General features: G+C 52.7%; 7 protein-coding genes across 10 annotated transcripts; 2 read left to right on the top strand and 5 right to left on the bottom strand.

The window, feature by feature from the left end:
* Positions 1-2,835: 2,835 nt before the first annotated feature.
* On the bottom strand, positions 2,836-3,334 carry COX16_2 (Cytochrome oxidase assembly; the record flags this gene model as incomplete). Its single annotated transcript, XM_007815036.2, has 2 exons — positions 2,836-2,916; positions 3,068-3,334. The coding sequence occupies 2 exons, from the start codon at positions 3,332-3,334 to the stop codon at positions 2,836-2,838; spliced, it is 348 nt and encodes a 115-aa protein (XP_007813227.1).
* A 303-nt stretch (positions 3,335-3,637) lies between these two features.
* On the bottom strand, positions 3,638-7,871 carry J3458_021061 (uncharacterized protein). The gene is made up of 2 exons (XM_007815037.2): positions 6,107-7,871; positions 3,638-6,043 (listed from the first exon to the last, which is right to left on the bottom strand). The coding sequence occupies exons 1-2, from the start codon at positions 7,199-7,201 to the stop codon at positions 4,886-4,888; spliced, it is 2,253 nt and encodes a 750-aa protein (XP_007813228.2). The 5' UTR covers positions 7,202-7,871; the 3' UTR covers positions 3,638-4,885.
* Positions 7,872-8,095: 224 nt separating this feature from the next.
* On the top strand, positions 8,096-9,347 carry MGR2_2 (subunit of TIM23 translocase complex). 2 transcript variants are annotated; one of them, XM_066122384.1, is made up of 4 exons: positions 8,096-8,360; positions 8,414-8,443; positions 8,504-8,594; positions 8,656-9,347. In XM_066122384.1, exons 1-4 carry the CDS (start codon positions 8,339-8,341, stop codon positions 8,774-8,776), a joined length of 264 nt encoding a protein of 87 aa, XP_065972638.1. In that variant the 5' UTR covers positions 8,096-8,338; the 3' UTR covers positions 8,777-9,347. The 2 variants fall into 2 exon arrangements, with proteins under 2 accessions (XP_065972638.1, XP_065972637.1); XM_066122383.1 differs by having other exon boundaries at positions 8,096-8,443.
* Positions 9,348-10,867: 1,520 nt separating this feature from the next.
* On the top strand, positions 10,868-12,832 carry J3458_021059 (uncharacterized protein; the record flags this gene model as incomplete). Its single annotated transcript, XM_066122382.1, has 4 exons — positions 10,868-10,953; positions 11,020-12,360; positions 12,414-12,577; positions 12,645-12,832. 4 exons carry the CDS (start codon positions 10,868-10,870, stop codon positions 12,830-12,832), a joined length of 1,779 nt encoding a protein of 592 aa, XP_065972636.1.
* Positions 12,833-13,060: 228 nt separating this feature from the next.
* HST2_2 (Sir2 histone deacetylase Hst2) lies at positions 13,061-14,381 on the bottom strand (the record flags this gene model as incomplete). Its single annotated transcript, XM_007815040.2, has 2 exons — positions 13,061-14,148; positions 14,225-14,381. 2 exons carry the CDS (start codon positions 14,379-14,381, stop codon positions 13,061-13,063), a joined length of 1,245 nt encoding a protein of 414 aa, XP_007813231.2.
* Positions 14,382-14,746: 365 nt separating this feature from the next.
* On the bottom strand, positions 14,747-17,749 carry J3458_021057 (uncharacterized protein). 2 transcript variants are annotated; one of them, XM_066122381.1, is made up of 7 exons: positions 17,271-17,749; positions 16,517-17,189; positions 16,312-16,435; positions 16,187-16,247; positions 16,085-16,127; positions 15,601-16,033; positions 14,747-15,528 (listed from the first exon to the last, which is right to left on the bottom strand). In XM_066122381.1, the coding sequence occupies exons 1-7, from the start codon at positions 17,424-17,426 to the stop codon at positions 14,802-14,804; spliced, it is 2,217 nt and encodes a 738-aa protein (XP_065972635.1). In that variant the 5' UTR covers positions 17,427-17,749; the 3' UTR covers positions 14,747-14,801. The 2 variants fall into 2 exon arrangements, with proteins under 2 accessions (XP_065972635.1, XP_065972634.1); XM_066122380.1 differs by having other exon boundaries at positions 16,517-17,749.
* Positions 17,750-17,913: 164 nt separating this feature from the next.
* On the bottom strand, positions 17,914-19,572 carry NCB2_2 (negative cofactor 2 transcription regulator complex subunit ncb2). 2 transcript variants are annotated; one of them, XM_066122378.1, is made up of 5 exons: positions 19,455-19,572; positions 19,290-19,380; positions 18,672-18,698; positions 18,347-18,606; positions 17,914-18,278 (listed from the first exon to the last, which is right to left on the bottom strand). In XM_066122378.1, exons 2-5 carry the CDS (start codon positions 19,309-19,311, stop codon positions 18,171-18,173), a joined length of 417 nt encoding a protein of 138 aa, XP_065972632.1. In that variant the 5' UTR covers positions 19,312-19,380; positions 19,455-19,572; the 3' UTR covers positions 17,914-18,170. The 2 variants fall into 2 exon arrangements, with proteins under 2 accessions (XP_065972632.1, XP_065972633.1); XM_066122379.1 differs by having other exon boundaries at positions 18,672-19,380.
* Positions 19,573-20,089: the final 517 nt, after the last annotated feature.

The raw sequence follows: 20,089 nt of genomic DNA, 5'->3' as shown, positions 1-20,089 counted from the left end.
CTCCCCTCGTCTGTGCGGCCTGTGTGACATCAAATGTAAAGATGCAAGAGCTGGCAGAGCGAGCCACGGAGCCGGGACGTTGTGCGCCCGACAAACAGCGGCCCAAGCAGGGGAAACAGGGGATGGCTTCCATTTCGCTTCGCTTCGCTTCGTCTCGTGCAACCGCCGGCCAATTTGCGCTTGTATTATCACCGTGACGTTGCCGGGCGAATCTGGCCGAAGGGAAAAGAACGAAAGAAAAAAACCACTCACCGTGGCTGACGTATCAATTCGTCGCAAATTACACATGTTCAATTAAAAGTAAAGAGGCAAAACGAAAAACTCTAAATTCGTTGCAGCGGGCGTCGTGCACCCCGCCTTCAAATGTTCTCACTTTCTTGCTCGATTGAGCTGCCAGCGCCTCTTCGCCGACCAGGGGGGGGGGCTGGCAAGCGCGGCGCCACAGGTTCGCGACTAGGCTGCCCGTCACCGCAGCTAGACGCCACAATCTAATCAAACACCGCAAGCAGACTTGCTGATAAGTGCGCTGGGTTTTTGAAGATCTTGGTAGGAAAACGGTGCCTGTGGCGTCTAGCCTGCGCGCTACAGGGCTTGCGGCGGAGGGCGCCCGGGCATTCACTACTTACCGATACAGGCGAATTCGGGCGACGGGGGTGCGCCTTGGGAGATTGAGTTCTGTCAACGTTTTTGCCTTTGGCTGGAGCCCAAGGTTTTTTGCGATACTTGGTCGCCAAGTACCGACTCAGACGAGACGAGACGAAAAAGGCGCAGCCGGCGGGCGGTGGCGGGCCAACACGTTTGCCCCGATGAGGGCCATCGCGATCACGTCCAGCGCCCGTCCAACGAGAGGACTCGACGGCGCAAAGTGCTTTGCATGTGGCCATTGGGCTGCGATGCGCTCGGGAGGTGCGGGGAACACGTCTGGTGTCTTTGCTACTCTTGCAGCAATCGTGATGCTGTGTTTTGCGGTGAGCCAAGACAAGACCGCATTGGTGAAACCGTGCCGAGTGAGCCCTGCGTCCGACGGACCTGACGGCGCGATTGATAAACGTCGTCAGCTATTGCGCACTTTGTCATGTGTGTGTGTGTGTGAGTGTGTCTGCGTCTGCCTGTACCCCGGCCTGCGCAGGCCTCGTGAACGTGAACCGCATCCTTGGCGTACATGAACGCTGTTGTGCGCCCCCCCTTCTAGCTATACATACACAATAAATGGCATTTTTCACGGCAACCACGGTTCTCGGCACAACCTGGTCAGCAAAAAAAGCTCTCGCGTTCTCGGTAGAAATCAATTCAACAATTTCATGGCCGTGGAAAAAGTCGTTGCTTGTCGAGCTGGCCCGGCTGCGTTGCACGCCAAACCTACAATCACCTACCCTATTTCTCGCGTCCCATTGGCCAGTCACCCCTGTTCCCGCATCTGCAAATAGCGTCATCTGGCCGGCATACCCCGGGCAGACGACATCATGGCTGGTGATCTGATACGCACTGAACCCGTTTTCCCATCGTTTGGTCCCGAGCACGCCAGTGGCCGAGTCAAATCACTCGTGCTCGTCTTTGCTTCCCCCTCTGGCATGCCTCGCTTGTTTCTTGCTGCACACCATCGGTTGCGCGGGCGTTGTATCAATTGCCTTCTAGCCGCGTCGTGTAGTCGGCACGGGAAAACGGCAATGGTGCCAGTATGAATGTCAGTGTGCCTCTTCTCCACCAAACCTCGAGAGCAGCATCACAGCATCAGTCAGTTGCGTCATCCGTCGTCGGTGCTCAATGCTAAGCTTTTGCTGGACCGGGTCGATCATCGGCTTGCCGCTGATTCCGGCGTCTGTGTTGGACGATCCGCCGTCGCAGTAGATCATCTCTCGTATTGCCGTACAAGGAAGGCACCATTTTGCTCTGGACGTGGCCCATTTGATGGCTAAGCGGTGGAATCGCCGTCGGCATTGCATCACTCGTGTCAAGGCGACGATTTCGCTTTCACAGTCCATCATCTCGTATTACTACACCAGGCACTACTTGTTTTGAACGTGGCCCAAGTGGTGAAAAGGGCGGTCGACCTTCATCACTCATGTCCAATAGCCAGACCGCAAACTAATGCACGCCAAGGCCCTCCAGTCACTAAACCTCCGAGCGCACCGTTGAATGCTTGCAGTAGACTGGTTTCCCCATCATGATGGCTTCTTCACCGCCGGCACAGCTTCACCTATCTGCAAGGGGAAAGCCTTCTTGTCTCGGGACTGCAAGCCTCCCAAGCATCTCTGCCAGCAATGCACCACACCTCACTAGCAGCCTGACTAGTTACCCCGTATCCATCTCCAACAACAACACCTTCTTCGAAGTTTCCACACGTCCGTCGCACCTCCACCCCCAAGTCCCTCATTGATGATGCCTTTCTGGAGCCTCGTGGCAACTACGGCCAAAGCGGAAAAAGACAAAAAAGGCAAAAAAAGGGAGACGCCTTACGCCATACCGAGTGCCCATTAGTCTTGAATGCCGTGATTACCACGCACAGATGCGCCAGTCATGGCATTCCGCAGATCTTTGTTTCGGCGCCCCTGAATTGATGTGCCATGCACATTCCAGTGCCACAATCAGTCCCCAGCTGCGTAAAGTGGTCCCGTCGTTTGGAAGCGCCGTCGCGATGGTTTTCCATCACGTTTTCCCTTTCTCAGTTGGCCAAACCGCGCAGGGTCCAGCGTGCGCCCAAGACAAACTGCTGTAATAGTCCCGGACAATGACGTCCCTCCAAAGCCGTCGTCATCTCCGTTTCATAGCTTGCATCGGTCCCGTAGAGGGATATAGCAACCCAAGACTGGGGCCGCGTAACCGAAGCAGGGCACATCACAGAATGCCGTCGTTTTCGCCCGGCAGTCGCTCGACACGTTTCTGCTCCCAGTTATCGAGGTCTCGTCCCGCGAGGCGCTGCAATTTCATACACTTGCGTCAGCCAACAGTCTCCCTCTACAGCCAAGTGCTTCCCCCCCTTTCCTTGAAGTTTGTGGCGATATCGCAAAAAAAAAAAAAACATCCGTCAAGCCTACTAGAAGCAGCCCCGGACCAGTAGCGGACTTACGTAGTATTCCTCCTTCATGTCTACCTTGCGAGCGGCCCGCCTCACGCCAAACTCCTCCTCCTTGGTCATCTGTCGGACCTTGCGGTCGTGTCGCTCGTACCGGATGGCCGTCGCGGGGGTCAAGACAAACGAGCCCGCGACGACGACGGCAAGGAACGGCAGCCCAAACATCGCAAAGGGGTGCTTGTTCATGAGACGCCGGTATTGGGAGCCGAGCTTGCTGGCGTCGCCGGCCCCTCGGAACTTGTTGCTCTGGAAGGTTGGCATCGTGGCTGTTCGGTGGGATTGGCGGCAAATTCGGCGACCGATTCTTCGACTGCCTCGGTTTCTACTGAATGCTTCGGACCGAGTGAATTGGAGTTGCATCTGCTGGGTGATGCTGTTGCGGACGGTCAAACTCGTGCTGGGGAGGAAAAGTTCCCGACGCGTGTTTGAGTCGCATGATCCGTTGATAGGTACCCACACTATCTGATGGTCCGTGCACGACGTTCCTTTTACGAATCATCGACGCACATGCATCAGTTCAGTTCCGATATTAATGCTCGCAAAATCACCTCATTCTTTGAATGGTGAATCGACTTTGCTGAGCCGCGAAACACGACTGTAAAGGTCGTTATAATCCGCCCAATATGACGTGTGAAGAGAAACTTGCAAGAATAATGCGCTTGTGGTTGCAGGGTATATCTGGCCAGCCATTGTTTCCGGCACCTATTCCCAAGTATAAATTTTCCCGCGCCGAATATCTTTCAAAGCCAAGCCATTTCTGCACGTGTTGCTGATTGCAGTGTGGTTTTCTGCATCTCATTGTTGCCGCTTAGTAGACGTCGAGAATAGTCATCGAGATGATGAGAGACTACTATTGTCAAGATTTGAGTCTAAAGATAGCCGATGGCAAGGAGGAGGAAATGTGTGACATCGAGTGCGATCCATTTGTGTTCACAGTTGGCATCATCAACTCCCAGGTTAATCTTTTACATCTATGCCTCCCTGCGTGATGACCTATGAAGCAGACCTTGAAGTGAATGGGAACTAGTCAATAATCGTACATATTAGGTCGATTCTTCTCATCAGCCATCTCTTTTCCTTTGCATTCCATTGGCACGGTTTTGCCTATACTAAAACATGACAACTGTACGTGATAAGTGGCTTTGTACAGAGCACTAACTAGCACACAAGTTAACCTACCTCCTCAGCTACTACGCTCTTTGTAGCACCACGAAATCACTCTGGACAAGACGTAAAACAAGGACCGCTGCTTTGTAACCAGGTGTAATAAGGATCGGGACGCTAACCCTAACGCTTACTATGCAAAATGAATTATAACATCGGACGGGTGCTACACTCAATACCAGTCCACCCATCAACGAGCGGCAGTCCACAGCACGCTTTCCTGTTGTCCCTGACAGTTTCCCAGATGCAAAACATGAATAACAAGTTCAACGCCTGTCCTGTTCATCCTGCGCAAGCAAAGACTACCCACATGTATCATATGACACCTTACCTGAAGTCCTGGCCTTGTCGTTTGCATTCGATTTGGTACAAGAAAAAAAAAACACCCGCAATAATAAAATGTACAAAGGGAAAGAGGGTATGGTATGGTCAATCCTGTTATGATCATCGTCATCTTCTCATGTCGTTATCTGAATAAAAGGCTTTTATGACAGTTTTGCTGTATGCTTTGCGGAGCAAGAATGAAATGATTTCGATGCCCAAAAAAATAAAAGTGATATCGAGCACTGTCTTATGCAGCATATGCAGAGGTCATTGTTCCGAATATAGTGTATATCTCAGCATCGTCTTGAAGCATCTCGTGTGCCATCATTGCTCTATCCGAGGAGGCGGAGACTGCCAGCCATTGATGTATGCCATTAAACCCATTCCAATGAGCACCACGCCTAGCATGGACGCATACGGCAACCCGGCCTGTAATGATTGGTCCCGTGATACAAATCCTCTTTGTGAAGACAGTGGCGTGATTGTGTTTGCTCTTGACAGGGTTGGTCCATCCTCCGTGTCTGTGTTGGATGTATTGGTAGTAGAACTTGCCTTGTCGGGCTTTTCTGGTTTCGGCGGTGCCATGGCTGGAGCTTCCTGCTCGGTCACATCTGCTTTGGACTCGGTCGCCTTTGGTCTTGATCTTAAGCGGCGTCTCTCTTCGGCAGCAATTCGCTTGGCTTCCTCTGCACGAAGCTGGGCAACCATTTCGACCAGCGATTTCCTGCTCTCATCCCTCTCAGACTCTGCTGACTCACATCGGTGCTTCCAGTGCTCAATCTGCATTCGCATATCATTCATCTGCTCGTCCAAGTTGTCAATTCGAGACTGCAGAGAAGCTGCCACCTCCTTGGCGGACGTGTCGTCCTTTTGTGGCTCTGTTTCTTCCGGAGCTGATCTTGAATCACCTAATTCCTCGGCTTCCAGTTCATGAGCCGACTCGGAAATATCGGTCATCGTCACATCAGCAGGGGCTATGACGGATCCGTTCATCTGGAGATTTGCAGACGCCTCAAGCCGTTTCGCAAGTTCTTCCGCAAGCTCACGAGCCTCTCGTTCTTTCTGAAGCATCTCCTCTAGTTCTCGCATCCGTGCTGTTTGGGTATCAATGTCTCGCTTCGCATTGTTCAACGCCTCTGTAAGCTGTATGATCTGACTCATATTCTCCTGCCGCGCCGCCGCAGAATTGGGAGGACCAGACTTTGGTCTCTCGGTTGGGCCTCGTTTTAGTGAGGGCACATCTGGCTTCTCAGGCAGTGGTTGTTGTGGTGGCGGTGCGGGTGGTTCCGAGAAGCGCGTCTTGGGATCAGGCCGGAAGGGAATGCCACCGTTCACCGACGGTTGTGACTGCTGTTGCTTGGTCGGTTCGGGCACTTCAGGTTTCTCCAGATCCTTTACATCTTCTTTCGTGAGCAGAGTATTCACGAACTGGTTTGTGCGACTAAGATCCTGGGCCTGCAGCCGAGCATTCCTCATTTCCGACTGAAAAGAGTTAGCTGATGCATAACAAGAAGTTTTAATATTCTTAAGACACGCCCCACTTACCGTTAACCGTTTTAATATTTGATCCGTCGCAATTGGTGCCAAGAAGAAGGACCGTTGTTGTGGCATCCCATTTCCTTGGTTGTTCATGCCACCGTTCACCATTCGACCACCAGCGCCAGGCATCAGGGCGTGGCCATTTGCCCGGCCACGCATCTGAAGAGGCCCATTAGGAATCATCATTGTGCCGTTGGCCGGGTCCAAGTCGCCAAAGTTCATGTCCAAGACATTGTTGGTATTGGACAAAAATCCGGCATGCTCGACCTTTGCTGCAACTTTGTGATGTACTACAGTCTTTTGATCCTCGCTCACGATATCAATGCCGAGTTCCAAATGATCGGCCGTCTGCAGTTCATGAGGCTCTGATTCACGATTTTCCTGTGAAAGGCGTGTGCCATTGACAAATGTGCCGTTTGAAGATTTGACATCTCGAATATATATCTTGCCATTTCGCTCAGCGTATATTTCGGCATGCTGTCTTGATAGAACCTTGCTGTCGAAAAAGCCATTGGTAGCAGTAGGAATAGTCTTTTGATTTGTCTGCCGGCCAATTCTTAAGCTGTCAGGCGCGAAGGGAACAGCAATAGTTTTTCTTTCGAACGTGCCGTTGAGTGACAGTAGGTAGAGGACTGGTTGGCCCGGAGGGAATTGCTCCGCACCCATCGGGCCGCGCATCATCTGTTGCTGCTGCATCACTTGATTTTGGCCTGGTCCCGGCTGAGGTCCATTGTGATGTGCAGCCATGCCGTTTGGTCGGTTGGCGGGGAGCCTCGAGTAGTCCGGTTGCACGTCGGGCTTGCTAGGTGGCCAAGGCGTCTTTGGTTGCGGTCGCTTTCGAGGACCAGCCGTTGCAGACCACTGACTTAAATCGGACGCAGCAGATAACGAAGTGCCATTCGACTGTGAATCATTTGTGGCAACGGACGTGTTTGATGCGTTGGAGGACAATGATGAAGCAGAGTTTGTTCTCAAGAGAGACTTTCGCGGTGCGAACATGCCTCTCACTTCGTCGGGGTCCATGGGGTTGCTACCGCTAATTGCGCCCCATGCTGGTCGAGAAATCTGAGGGAAGGTCGGAGGGCTGGCTACTGCGGTCATGAGGAAGGCTCAAGCGTATCTTGTGGTGAAGGGGGCGGGCACACTGCAGATGCCGTGATGGCCGTTGCGGAATAGAGCCTCGGATGCGTATTTGGTCGACTTTACACCTCTCCACCGCTCTTCGGACGACACCGGGCTACGATTTGAACCTCTCGAGAAAAGAAGTGATGCTCGGAGCAATGGTCGATTCCCTCGTGTGCCAATGGAAGCTCCGATGTGGATGATTCTGGATGCCAAAAAATTCGTCAGCATGAGCGTCGGACTCGGATCGAGGGGTGCCAGCATTGGCGGCTCTCCAGATAAAGCGAAAGAGCGACTGCCGGTCGGCCACGTCAGGGAACAAATTTCCGAACTGGACCGCCGTGACCTACCAAAGGAAAAAGTTGGGGGTGCCGGCGATGGAATCGGGCGCGTGTGTCCTGAGAAAGCTGGTGTGGAGTGATATGAAAGGGGGGATTTGGCAATCTGGCGTTACCCCCGTTCTGTTCCTCCTAGGCGCTGCTGGGTCTCTTGCTGTGCTCGCTGTTTTCAAGCGGGAGCGAGAGTGATGGGAGCCACATACAGTGCAGAGCGCACTCGAGGTGCTTCACCAGCCACCGGTAGAAGTCGCAACGAACGCGGTCTGGATATTGTAAACGGTTTCTGCGCTGCTTTTCGGTTTAATGGGACTAGGTCCAACGAGCATAAATTATCTCATGACTCTTGTGCTAGACCCATCGCCCGCTCATGATCGCAGTTCACGTGACGGGGAGCACAGTAGAAATAGGCGCTCCACAGTGGAAAGGAGACTGTGAGGGGCGCCTCAACTGGGGGAATAATATTTACCCGAATCCGGTGGCCACATCCAATCAAGTGTGTGGGTGACAAGAGCTTCAACAAGGGTCCAAGTCCACTGAATTTCAGATGGTCGTGGTTGAACAAGACTGGACTGGTGTTGCTCAATCCGATCTTGTTCCAAGGGAGCACCGACCTCACTGCCGAGAGAGCAACCTCACGAAGAAACGACATGCCTCCTGTTGCAGCAGTCCCCACTGGCGGCCAGCATGGCCCGTCGAACTTTGACAAGCGTAGGACTGCATAATAATACGTGCGGTGGAGAGACGACAAAACGGCTAACAAAATGGACGTCTAGTTAAAATGGGTGCCATGATGGGCGGTAGTATGTCAAGCGAAGAACTTCTGGCCTTGTCGCTTGCGCTGACCAGGATATAGCTGTCGGAACCATTATGGGCTTTATCTTTGGTATGAAATCAGAACAACAAGCCGATTCCGTGGTTTGCTCGACATCTAACAGCATCACAGGAACCGTCAACATCTTTCGATACGGCGCTGGTGCGCAGGGCATCATGAGAACATTGGGACAGTATATGCTTGTTTCTGGCACTACATTCGGGTATGATTAGCTCTTCCTGGATGCCAGTCTCTGTACAATAACTAACAGACACTCTCTGCAGCTTCTTCATGTCGATTGGTTCCGTTATCCGATCAGATGCCGACCCCAAACTGCACGAATTGTACATGCGGGCGCAAAGACGACCGATAGTAAACATGGCCAACCCGGCGTGGCGAAAATAACACTGATCTCAACCCTGCGTCGAAAAGACAATATATACCCGCTGGAATGACTAGAGATGTATGGATAGAATCCTCCTCTGACAACGCCTCATTGTAACATATACACGTGTAACATGATTCATATCTGTACTATCTAGAATAGGAAACTGCTTGTGCATATGAAAAAAAAAACAACTCCTATTACAAGCGATTGCAATATTAAGGTCCATGAGATGGTTCAGGAGGGGTTTCACACCGGTTCTCGCTAGTCATATATAAGACTGTCCTACCAGCGCTGATGACCGCAGTCGGTGGATTATTTCCCTGGTTTCCGACTTGGCCTGAACGGATTCAAGTACTTCTATCCATGCTCCAGCACCGTGACATGGTGGAATCATGACTGGGTCAAATGTGTAGAACTTGGGGGTGGTATTGGCCTGTTTACGACATGTTTACGGCTGTATTTGCAGTGTCCGAATAGAAATAGTGGTGAAACAGATGATTATCATATCGAATCGAATGCGGCCTAACCATACGCAACCTTGACTTCGTGTTGCCGCTATTTTCACCTGCGTTGTCATTACACTCTCGACCGCTACGTGTAACTCGTGCTATCCCTTCAAATATGCGCGGATGCGTTTATTGCAGCGGTCTAATTTTTCTACAGTATCTTAAGAATACGTTTTTTATAACAAATTAGTTTTTTGATATATTGAAATATAAGTTTATTTAACTAAATTATATTTTAGTTTAATACAATAAACGCACTTATGTATATTTAGAGTAACAATTTACCCTATAGTAATTCCGAAAAAAAACCGGAAAAAAAAATAGCGACTCGCCTCCGGACCCAGGGAGCGGTCATTGGCGAGGTCCCGTCTTTATCGATGATAGCAGCCTGTGCGTCGAATTGACCTCAGCAATATCTCGGCACACCTCGAGATCCTACAATCCAAGGGATACGGCCGAAATTGGGTGCTACGCCAAAGCCCCTTTTACGCACGTACAGAAAAGAAGCAAAAAATATTTGCCAACAGACCCGTGCCTCCCTTGTGCGTCTAAGATGCCGTCCGCACCAAGCCGGCCGGTGGCTCCGGCGCAGTAGTCGACATCAATTGATGTCATTTACGTGAGGATACAGCATTTCTGTTGTTGATCTCGCGGGGCAGAAAAGAACCGTGCCATCCGGCACAGATATCCGTGCTGGAAATCTTCTTCTATCCCGAATGCACTCAGAAATCTGCACCGGGTACGGAATAGCCGCGCAGAGAAGCATACTAGTCGACGTGACTGACCGCTTTCTTGAAGGGTCGACGTTGAAGGGCTGCAGAAAACCGAGACACCGAAATTGTGATGTGTCAACTTACAATCAACAAACCTCCGCAAAACGACTAGCCGAAAAAGCAAATCTGGAATGGCTTTTTTCGCTCCCAAGGCAATACTAATCAAGCTGTGTACACGTCGTCTACACGATGCCGGCAGCGAGGGCCCGAAGTTGTCAATAGTCTTACATAATTGGGCGATATTGTAGGCACTCCTTGCTTGGACTCTGGGACTGTGGTTGCTACTCCTAGAGGCTGGTGCTCCAAGGCTCCGAGAAGCATAAAGGGTATCTCCATCTTGGACATGAATCTGATGAATCTGCGAAGCCAATCAGGACCTAGGCTATATCGTTCTCAAGTCGTTCCACCAGTCCAGGAGATGCCAGCTCAACTTCCGCCTAAGACAGGGAACCTTGCATACGCCTGCTTCTGGCGGGATGCTCCCGTCTCCCTCTCCACGGAGTAGCCATCCGTACAATACCTGGCACTAATTTAGAGGATGGAAGAAAGTCAAAATACGAGGATGCAAACGGTTTCTCGTTTTCTTTTGCACACCGTTACAATACCCATCCTTTTGCGCCGCAGTCGGCTCAGATGGAGTCGTGAAGATTTCATTCCGCCGCCTCGCGGATCCGGACCAACTATAGATATGCCCATGCTCTTAATTAATATACAGAGCAAGTATATTGTTGTAAACGCTGAGGCGTCGTTGTCTCATTCAATCTTCCGCTCGTTTTTTCATTCTCTTCATGTCAGAGCCAAAACTTGGGGAGAGTTGACCGCTTTAACCATGGGCATCACGTTTAGTAAACGAGATGCAGCGACGTACTCGGCAGCCAAAGTTGGGGGAAAGCTGCTACAAACAAGAACGAATGGGTATATTGCAACACTCGCAAATAGTTGATGCTTTCTGGAAAAGACAATGCGCTAACCATGTCACAGAAAATCAGTTTTGGGGACACTTCTCGCGCCTCTGCTGCCCGTCTTCCTAGATAACAACCCCCTGCCAAACGGATACCCCTGGAGTCTGCTCAATCTCACCACAGACTACTACGAACACTTCCCACGTACTGGCGTTATACGATCGTACGATTTCACCATTAGCCGCGGCCTCATCGCGCCAGACGGGTACCAGCGCGAGGTACTGCTCGTCAACGGCGCATTCCCCGGCCCCCTGATAGAAGCCAACTGGGGAGACACGATCCAAGTGACGGTCCATAACAACATCTCGCGGGCCGAAGAGGGCGTCGCCCTGCACTGGCATGGCTTCCTGCAACACGGCAAGCCCTGGGAAGATGGCGTCCCCGGTGTAACCCAGTGCCCCATTGCGCCCGGTAAAAGCTACACGTATTCCTTCGAGGCCGAGTTGTACGGCACGACGTGGTACCACTCACACTACTCGGCGCAGTATGTAGGCGGCATCGTCGGACCAATGGTCATATACGGACCTCAGACGAGGAGGTACGACGTCGACCTCGGTCCCGTCATGGTCTCGGACTGGTACCACCGGGACTACTACACCTTGGTCGAGGAGACGATGAAGCCCAACGGCCGCCCCTTGAAGTCGGACAGCAACATGATCAATGGGAAAGCAAACTTTGACTGCTCAAAACTGCCGGCCGGCGACAAGACGCCGTGCCACAGCAACGCCGGCATCGCGACCTTCAAGTTCACGCGCGGCAAAACCCACCGCCTCCGCCTCATCAACACGGGCTGCGAGGCGCTGCAGCGCTTCACCATCGACGGGCACACCATGGCCGTCGTCGCCAACGACTTTGTGCCCGTGGAGCCCTACGACACCAAGGTGGTGACGCTCGGCATCGGCCAGCGGACAGACGTCCTCGTCACGGCAGACGGGCCGCTCGACGCCTACTGGATGCGCAGCAACATATCCGAGCCGTGTAGCCTCGCCGACGAGCGGCACGCCTACGCGGCGATATACTACGACGGCGCCGACGAGACCAAGCAGCCGCAGTCGCAGCCGTGGCATGTCCCCGACCCCGAGACCTGTGCCAACGACGACCTTGCGCTCACGAAGCCCGTGATGAAGCGCCGGCCCATTGAGCCCGATTTGGCGTACGACATGGAAGTCAGCCTGTTCAAGAACGCGAGCAACATTACCCTGTGGTCGTTTGGCGGCGTCGACTTCAGGGGCAACTACAACAGCCCGACGTTGCTGCTGAGTGCCCTGGGCAACCACACGTTTGAGAAGCAGTGGAATGTGAAGAACACACGCGGCGCCAAGAGCGTGAGGGTTCACGTCATCAACAACACGCCCGTTGCGTAGGTCCATGCTTTCATACGCTCATGAGGGCAGTTTTGCTGATGGCTCGCAGGCACCCGATGCATCTGCACGGGTTCAACATGTACGTCCTCCACGAGGGGGAGGGAAAATGGGACGGCACCATTGTCAACAGGGACAATCCGCAGCGGCGAGACGTGGTGCAGGTCCGCAAGCATGGACACTTGGTGATTCAGTTTGACGCCGCAGACAATCCGGGTATGTCCCATCATCCATGTCATGTCACTACTACCGACGACCAGTTTGCTAATGTATACCATGCTAGGCGTCTGGCCGTTCCATTGCCATATTGCGTGGCATGTGTCGGCTGGCTTCTTCGCACAGTTCCTCACCAGCCCCGACCAAGTATCCCAGTATCGGCACACGATGCCGCAGGTGGTTGCCGAGACGTGCCGGCAATGGGGGGAGTGGACAAACACCAACATCCCGGATCAAATCGATAGCGGGTTATGAAACGGAAAAATCATCTTGTGTGTGTACGTGTGTTTGTTGGGGTGGGCCAAACCAGGCGCGCGGGCAGTATATACAACACCGAGGCTTTGTACATTTTTTCCCTTCTCTTTTCTAGAACTCCTCTTTGTACCATGTAGAGCACCTGTGTATTTTAATTAGACAACTCGAACACCTCTATGTGTCTTGACATGACTCAATCGTAACCAAAATGGGTGAATGTGACGGGGTTTAAAGTGACGGTTTTCCAACCTCCTTTTCCTTTTCCTTTTCGTTGACTCTTTCGGGACCTGCTGCTTCAGCCGCTGCTTGAGCAACATCTTGCTCAACAGGAGACCCGGGGGCCTCTTTGGAAGATTCCGCTCGAGCCATCGAATGCTCTCCCTTTGCAGCCGTTGGCTCCCCAGAAACCACAGCCTCATGATCCTCATTGCCCATCGTCTGCGTCTTCTCAACGCCCTGTTGCGTCAATGGCCCTGCCTCGTCTTCGCTCTCACAAAGCCTCAACGCCTCCTGCACCCCCTCGGTCAACTTCTGCACCTCATCCTCGACCTCCTGCTCCCCGCGTCTCGCGCTCCCCAACTGCCTGTCCGCCTCCTCGTGGCCAACAACCTCCCTCCAGCACGCCTCCAGCTCGTCCCTCCACCCCAGCTCGTCGGCCAACTTGCGAATGCCCTCGTCGCACGACCCCAGCTCCATGACGTCGTCCGGCCTGGTGCCCAGCCGCCCTACCCTCTCCATATTGAACAACACCCTCGGCTTCCCCTCGGCCACCAGCTCGGGCAGCCCCGCAAACGGATGCACCGTCAGGCTCGTCCCCAGGATCAAGACCAGATCCGCCGTGCGCGCCTGCCCTGCATTCTCCCCAAACGCAGACGGCAGCATCTCGCCAAAGAAGACGATGTCCGGCTTCACCGTCCCCGTGCAGCCCCCCTCCTGGCACCGTGGCACCTCGCCCCTCGCTACGTGCGCCCTCATGAGGTGGTCGGGGAACTCTACCTTGCACTCTATGCACCGCTGCGTGGCAAAACTGCCGTGCGCCTCGACAATCTTGTCCGCGGGGACACCGACCCGCCGCTCGAGGCAGTCGATGTTTTGCGTGAAGAGCATTTGCAGCATGCCCTTTGTGTCGAGGAGCTTGATGAAGGCATGGGAGACGGTGGGGTGGAACCTGCCCGGGTAGAGCTCCTGCGCGAGGACGTAGAACGGCTCGGGGTGCGAGCGGAAGTAGGAGATGTCGAAGACGGCCTCGGCGTAGGGGAGATTGAGGCGCGCGAGGTTGTTGTAGAGTCCTGTTTTGGGGGACCGGAAATCAGGGACTAGCAGGCGAGGAAGGTTAGATGTCTTGCTGCTTTTTTGCGGCCAGAGCAGACAGAGGTTTGGGCTGCTACGTACTTCCGGCGGCGGTGGAGATGCCCGCGCCCGTGAGGACGACGACTTTTCTCTTCTTCGACTCGTCCTTCAAGTAGGCTGCCACTGCTGCCAGCGACCGCTCCGTCAGCGTCTGGGGCCTGACCGACTCGGCGACGAGGGTCGACTCCTCGTTGCCCATCCTGCGACGGAGCCAGCGCGGGAGCCGGAAGCCTTGCTTGTCGCGATGGCGTCTGCTTCGACCTATTGTGGCGGCTGTTGTGACGGGCGTCCCCCTGCAGGGTTGTGTGCGAATGATGTAGTTGTCTGCAAATCTGTTGTGGTTGATGGCTGTGGAAATTTGTTTGCCTTGGATCAGCCACCAACCACGGACGTGGGGTTTTGTCCCGCCGTTGCATCATCATTTTGATCGTGTCCACGATTCAACGGCGCCTGGGCTCGTACGACAGGAGTCAATACATGGGTTACTTTCTTGCGGGGCAATTTCGCTTCACTTTACTGCCATTACTTTTATTTTATTTTATTTTATTTTATTTTATTTTTCAAATTGACCAAAATATGTTCATAAAATCGTGATATGTTAAACATGGATAATCGAGCTCTATTTCCCCAACATGTTCTCATTATTCCTCACCTGGCTCGTTAGGTTCGCTGCCGACGTCCACCCGCTTGGCTCAGAGCTGCCGAGAAACGTGCCTGCAGACATGCTGTCGGATAAACCCAAATCTGATGCGTCTTCTGACGAACTGGACTCTCCCGCCATCTTCATCGCCTCGAAAGGGGGAATGTTCAACTTGCTCAGATCCCACTGGAACATGCGCCTGTTTTCTATATTCCAGTCCACGCGTTCTGCCATCTGCGGGAATTCATACCTTGAGGGGTCCGTCAGCCAGTGCTCCTTCAAGTTGACTTCGGCGGCCTCTTTTGTGTCACGGTCGCCAAAGGGCTGGCCCAGCATCATGAGAAGGATAAATGAGAGCTTTACGAGTGAGTCATCTGCCCCGGGCGGAATGTCTAGGAGGTATGCATGATTTGCTTCCCCGACATCGTCCATTGCGGGAAAAGGGTTGTCTGGCCGGACATCCGTCTCCATGAAAGCCTCATCTGATTCGCCCCTGTATACATGTGCCGACGCTGTTTGGAAGATGGCCTCGAGCTGCGCGTGGAATTGTTCGGCGATGCGATCCTGCGAGCCGCAGAACCCAAGTACCGCGAGACAGTCTTCGGCTCTGTCTAAATCATCCTGCCACCGCGATGGCTCAAAGCTGTGTAGTTGCTTCTGGACCACAGAATGTAGAAGAATCGTGCAAGCGGTGTAGGTTTGGAAACTATGTTCGTCCTTGTTAACAAATAAAACTCACCTCCTCATTTTGTAAAGCGAGACATGGGGGGTTACGTACATGACAAGCCAGCAATGTTTAAAGACGCCACCGTCGTCCAGAAGTAGCTTGACGATCCTGGATGATGTGCTGGCTGCGAGAACAGCTTCCGCGCTTTGCTGGACGAAAGCCTCGCGCGGGTGTAGGTGTAGGCTGCCATTGAGGCCCCCGACTGCAAAGGACTGCAAGAACTGAGTTGCCACTCTGCGATAGAGAAGCATGATGGCCCCTAGGTAAAGCATGTGTAGATGCAAGATGGACCGTTTGGTTCCCACCGGGAGATTCTCATGCGCAGGCGCTCCAAGTCGCATGGATTCTGGTAGCTCTTCGTACCAGCTTTGCAGGTCTCCTCGGATGGTCTCAACAGCTGGGATTGTGAGATCCTTGAAGACCAAATGCATACGCAATATCTCCGCCTTGAGAAGGCATATTCTCGCCATTTCCGTTTGCACAACTACTCCACGTCAGAAAACGAGCGCTGGGGTGGCTCCTTGATGAGACATACCCTCGGTGATATTGTCCGCATCATCAAACCTGAGGTCAGCGAGCTTGGAGAGTAGTCAGATTCTGTCGGGCTAAAAAAATAGGGTCGATGCTCTCTACTTACCACTCTTTTCTCGGCCGACCAAGTGTTCCCGGAGATGTACCCAAGTGTCGATGAGAGCCAGCTGCAGGGCACACATGCTGTCAGAAGCAGACTTTTACGCCGAGAATGTTTCTTCATTCGCGTACCTCGAGAAGAATATCAATGTTCTCCATGTATTCCGAAGGTCGCGCCATTCCACGCTGGGTATTGAATCAGGCCGCAAAGCCCTGTTGTTTATTCCGTAGATGTGACACATGCTCAGCCCAGTTTCTGCAAATCAAAAAGGGCACATTAGAGGCGTCAAAACAACAATCAAACACCACAGGTCAACAATCAACGCTAGGTACTTACCAACATACGTCAGAGACACCATCTCCTTGTTCATGATATTATACTGGGCAAATAACGTGCAGGCCTTGATTGCGTGTAGAGGTTCATGCTCTATCGCAACCTCAAGGAAATGCCTAGCAAGATTATACAAGGCCGCCTCTACCTCCTTGCTGATTGTATCGGGCGCGTACTGTGCTCCTACCGCAGCAACCGCCGCCAGGCAGCAGACCTTGGCCTTTAAAAGCTCCGAGGGGGGCTGAGACTCGTCGAAGATTGCGCGATAGCACTGCAGGATATAAGGCTCCGAAAAGACGTGGAATAGCTTGCCGCTGCAGCTAAAGAATGAATTCACCGCCCGCATCACAACCGGTGCTTCCGGAAGCAGGAGGCGGAGATCGCAAGTCAGCTTGTTGGCCAGGAGCAACAAAGCATATTGCTGATCCTGCCCATTCAAACCGCCTGTCTGACTTGCAAGGCTCTCAATAGCTCCGACGGCGTCGTCGGCATCCCGTATGCTGTTTAGGATCGTGGCGAGCTGCTCCGGGCTACTTGTTTTCAACGCAGTCACCAGCTCTTCCAAAGACTCGAGCCGCGACTTGACAGCAGTCGCTCGACTCTGACCCTCCCGGCCGACGTAGCCGCATGCTCGCTTCTTGGTCCTACACGTTGAGCATTTGGGCCAGTTGCCATCGCACTGGTTGCGCGGCAGTGTTAGCAACGGTAAGCAGGGCTTTGAACGTATTCAAGCACGCGGCGTGACAGAGGTCGGGGCCACCTTTATCTTTAATCTTCGACAGTCAAGGCAAGCTTGTATAGCTGGCGTCCGGCTCGGGCCAGCACCAGGGGATCGGGCATCGTCACTAGAAGATGTAGCACGAGATGCGGAGGGTCGTGTTCTCGACGTGGCGGGTTTCAGTGGTCGGAAAGCCATCTTGTCGCCTCACTCGACATCTCAAAATGAAACTCTAGCTTTGGGATGCAAAACGCAAACGATTGTGGGAGCAGATTCGATGATGTGGGCAGATGATGTGTGCAGCTGTACCTACCTGATGGTCGTATAATACGCAAACCCTAGCCTAAGAAAACGATGGGAAAAAAAGAAAAAACGGCGACGCAGGCAAAGAGCGACTGGTGGGGGAATCAACAGCTGAACACCAACGGAGATGTCGCCGTCATGAAATCGGCACCAATCAGACGGCAGCACATGGTGTTGCAGACCGATCTAGATCGAAGCAATGACTGGAAATACTTGGGTACCTTGCCACACAACTTTTGTGGCTTGCTGGAACTAGTGAAATGAGGAGAGAGGGTACTCCGTAACTTTAAATGACCAAATGGAGCTTGAATCACTACAGCAAGGCGAAAATGCAAAGGACAAAGGATATTCCTCAACCGAGTCGTGAAAAGTAGCGGAGCGACGTGGAACCCGTATGTATGATGTATTCAAAGCACTGCATAACCTTTTCCCGATCGTTACATCTTTGCGAACCTAGGACTTGATGTGCGTCCTTTCGCGATAGATTCAACGATTAATCAAAGAAACTCAAAAGACCCCAGCAAACAATCTTCGCATCGTCAATCATTTGTGTCCTATATGTCAACGCCAAGCAATGCCCTTTACGACGCCCAATAAAACGAAGCAGCTCCCCTGTCACATGGGGGAAAATGACAAGACTTATCCATGTCTCTGTCTGGCCTGGGCGAACTGTTCTTCTTGCAAACGCGCCAGTTCTTCCATGGACATGCCGCTGTTGGCGAATTTGTCTGCCTTCTTTTCTCGGCCCTGGGGTAGACGTGCATTAGCAAAACGCTTAGGGAAGATGTAAACACGAAAGACGAGCCAAGACATACCTTCTGAACCTCCTTGTGCTCGGCAGCGGCTTCAAGCACAGCGGGCACGTAATCGGAAAAGCCAAGCTGCTCGAGGGCCTTTGTGATGTGATCACAGGCAATGGTCTTTTTGGCCTCCTTTTCAGAAATTTCGTTGGCTTCGGAAGAAATGAGGGTGATGAATTCCACGCAGCATTCAATGAGGAGATCCCTGGCCTCTTTTGCGAAAGCTACTCCACCGTGTGGTGGCAGGATTTCGCCTACAATCTTCTGGACGGTGGCTATCAACGGGGGTTAGCTTCGGCACCCTTCCGTAGAAGTGAATGGGCGGCTATGTATAGCATACCTTTGGGGAGAGACAGGTCATCGTTGCCTGTACATCCTCTCGTTAGGAAATCTGGCACGGACGGCGAAACAAAGAAAAACAAAGAAATGCAGCGTTTACTGAGGCCTGAATCCACCCTGGCCCAATATCGGTCCGTCGAAGGCTTCCTGGGCATGGTAAAAATGCGCAGGACAACAAGGCAAACGGGGTTTGTTTCAAAAGATGACGGCACACTCTGATACATAGAATGTGGGATGATGCGGCTAGGACATGAGAAGAGACGTGACAACAAGCACTTGCGTTGCAGCTGCGACCAACGACACATGAAGCTTTATATACCAGTGGACACAAAAAAAAAACGAAAGACACAGAAATGGCTCGTGCACCGCGTAACGATACCTCTGCTTCATATCGAGTTCAATACTCAATGAAGCAAACGCGGGAGGGCCGTCATGGCAACAGCACCGACATTTACCGTCTTCAAGTTTGATATGACAAGGAGGGGGCGGGTGCAAGACAAGAGCAAGACAAGAAAGAATTGACGAAATGGTGGTACAACAGTGGATGCATGAAAGGAGGCAAGCAGTGATGAACATGCGACGAAAAAAATGAAATAAAATACAATAAAGCTGAACGTACCGCCGAACTCGTGATCCGACATGTTGACGGATGAAAGTCGTGATGATTTGTGTGGGTAGGAGGTGCGGCAGGATACGGCGCGGTAGGCCACCTGAATGCAACGTCAATACGGCGTGCAAAAGTAGAATATTAAATGCAAGTGAGGGCCCGGATAGATAAACTTACGGACTGGGAAGCTCAGTTGCGGATGGACGCGAGGATGGTGAGGCAGCTAGAGGAAGATGTGATGTGAGCGACGCGCCACGGTCAGGCCAGTTCACAGCTCAAGGACGAAACAGTTGAGCATTGAATGACGGATGAGGGCGGATGGTGGGGCGAAGCTGTCTGGTGAATTATAACCTCCCAAGATGCCTGAACTTGCATGTGGCTATGAAGGCCACAGTGCCGCGTCTAGCGGGGCGCCGGGACTGTGGCCACTAGCAGCTCGCCAAAGCTAGGCGGGCTCTCCACTCCAGGTCCTTAACCTCCCCCACTGCTGCCAGTGTTCGGTAGCACTTGAGTACTACACGGGCGCACACTCAAGGGCGCAGGCAGCAACAGCACTGTGGCAATTCCGCTCTCCAGTCAGCGTGCACGTGCCAGCGGGTCCTCAACTAAAAAGCGACCGGCAAAGGAAAAAAAAAAAAACTACCCTCTTTCGTTTTCCTCCTCTTCACCAAGCATTCGTGTCGAGCTCAACAACACATCTGTCCGAGTCGCAATTGAGTTGATTTTGCTCTTGCGTGTGTTAGCGTGACTGAAATTGGTCGCCTGGAGGTAAGTAAGATTTGCACAACTGACGTCCTTTTTTCCGTGCCTTT

The sequence above is a fragment of the Metarhizium acridum genome (assembly GCF_019434415.1).
Source record: "Metarhizium acridum strain ARSEF 324 chromosome Unknown scaffold_577, whole genome shotgun sequence".
Lineage (NCBI taxonomy): Eukaryota > Fungi > Ascomycota > Sordariomycetes > Hypocreales > Clavicipitaceae > Metarhizium > Metarhizium acridum.
This window is presented reverse-complemented; position numbering and strand designations above follow the sequence as displayed.

Bases quoted from the DNA above. Each gene is read 5' to 3' on its own strand.
- J3458_021061 (XM_007815037.2), bottom strand. From the start codon at position 7,201: ATGACCGCAGTAGCCAGCCCTCCGACCTTCCCTCAGATTTCTCGACCA. The intron at 6,044-6,106 runs GTAAGTGGGGCG...AACTCTTTTCAG, and splicing joins AAATATTAAAACGGTTAACG to TCGGAAATGAGGAATGCTCG.
- MGR2_2 (XM_066122384.1), top strand. From the start codon at position 8,339: ATGGGTGCCATGATGGGCGGTA. The intron at 8,444-8,503 runs GTATGAAATCAG...ACAGCATCACAG, and splicing joins CATTATGGGCTTTATCTTTG to GAACCGTCAACATCTTTCGA. The intron at 8,595-8,655 runs GTATGATTAGCT...CACTCTCTGCAG, and splicing joins GTTTCTGGCACTACATTCGG to CTTCTTCATGTCGATTGGTT.
- J3458_021057 (XM_066122381.1), bottom strand. From the start codon at position 17,426: ATGGCTTTCCGACCACTGAAACCCGCCACGTCGAGAACACGACCCTCC. The intron at 17,190-17,270 runs GTGGCCCCGACC...CCGCGCAACCAG, and splicing joins GTCGAAGATTAAAGATAAAG to TGCGATGGCAACTGGCCCAA. The intron at 16,128-16,186 runs GTAAGTAGAGAG...CTACTCTCCAAG, and splicing joins GGTCGGCCGAGAAAAGAGTG to CTCGCTGACCTCAGGTTTGA.
- NCB2_2 (XM_066122379.1), bottom strand. From the start codon at position 18,975: ATGTGTCGTTGGTCGCAGCTGCAACGCAAGTGCTTGTTGTCACGTCTC. The intron at 18,607-18,671 runs GTATGCTATACA...CCCCGTTGATAG, and splicing joins TGACCTGTCTCTCCCCAAAG to CCACCGTCCAGAAGATTGTA. The intron at 18,279-18,346 runs GTATGTCTTGGC...CGTCTACCCCAG, and splicing joins AGCACAAGGAGGTTCAGAAG to GGCCGAGAAAAGAAGGCAGA.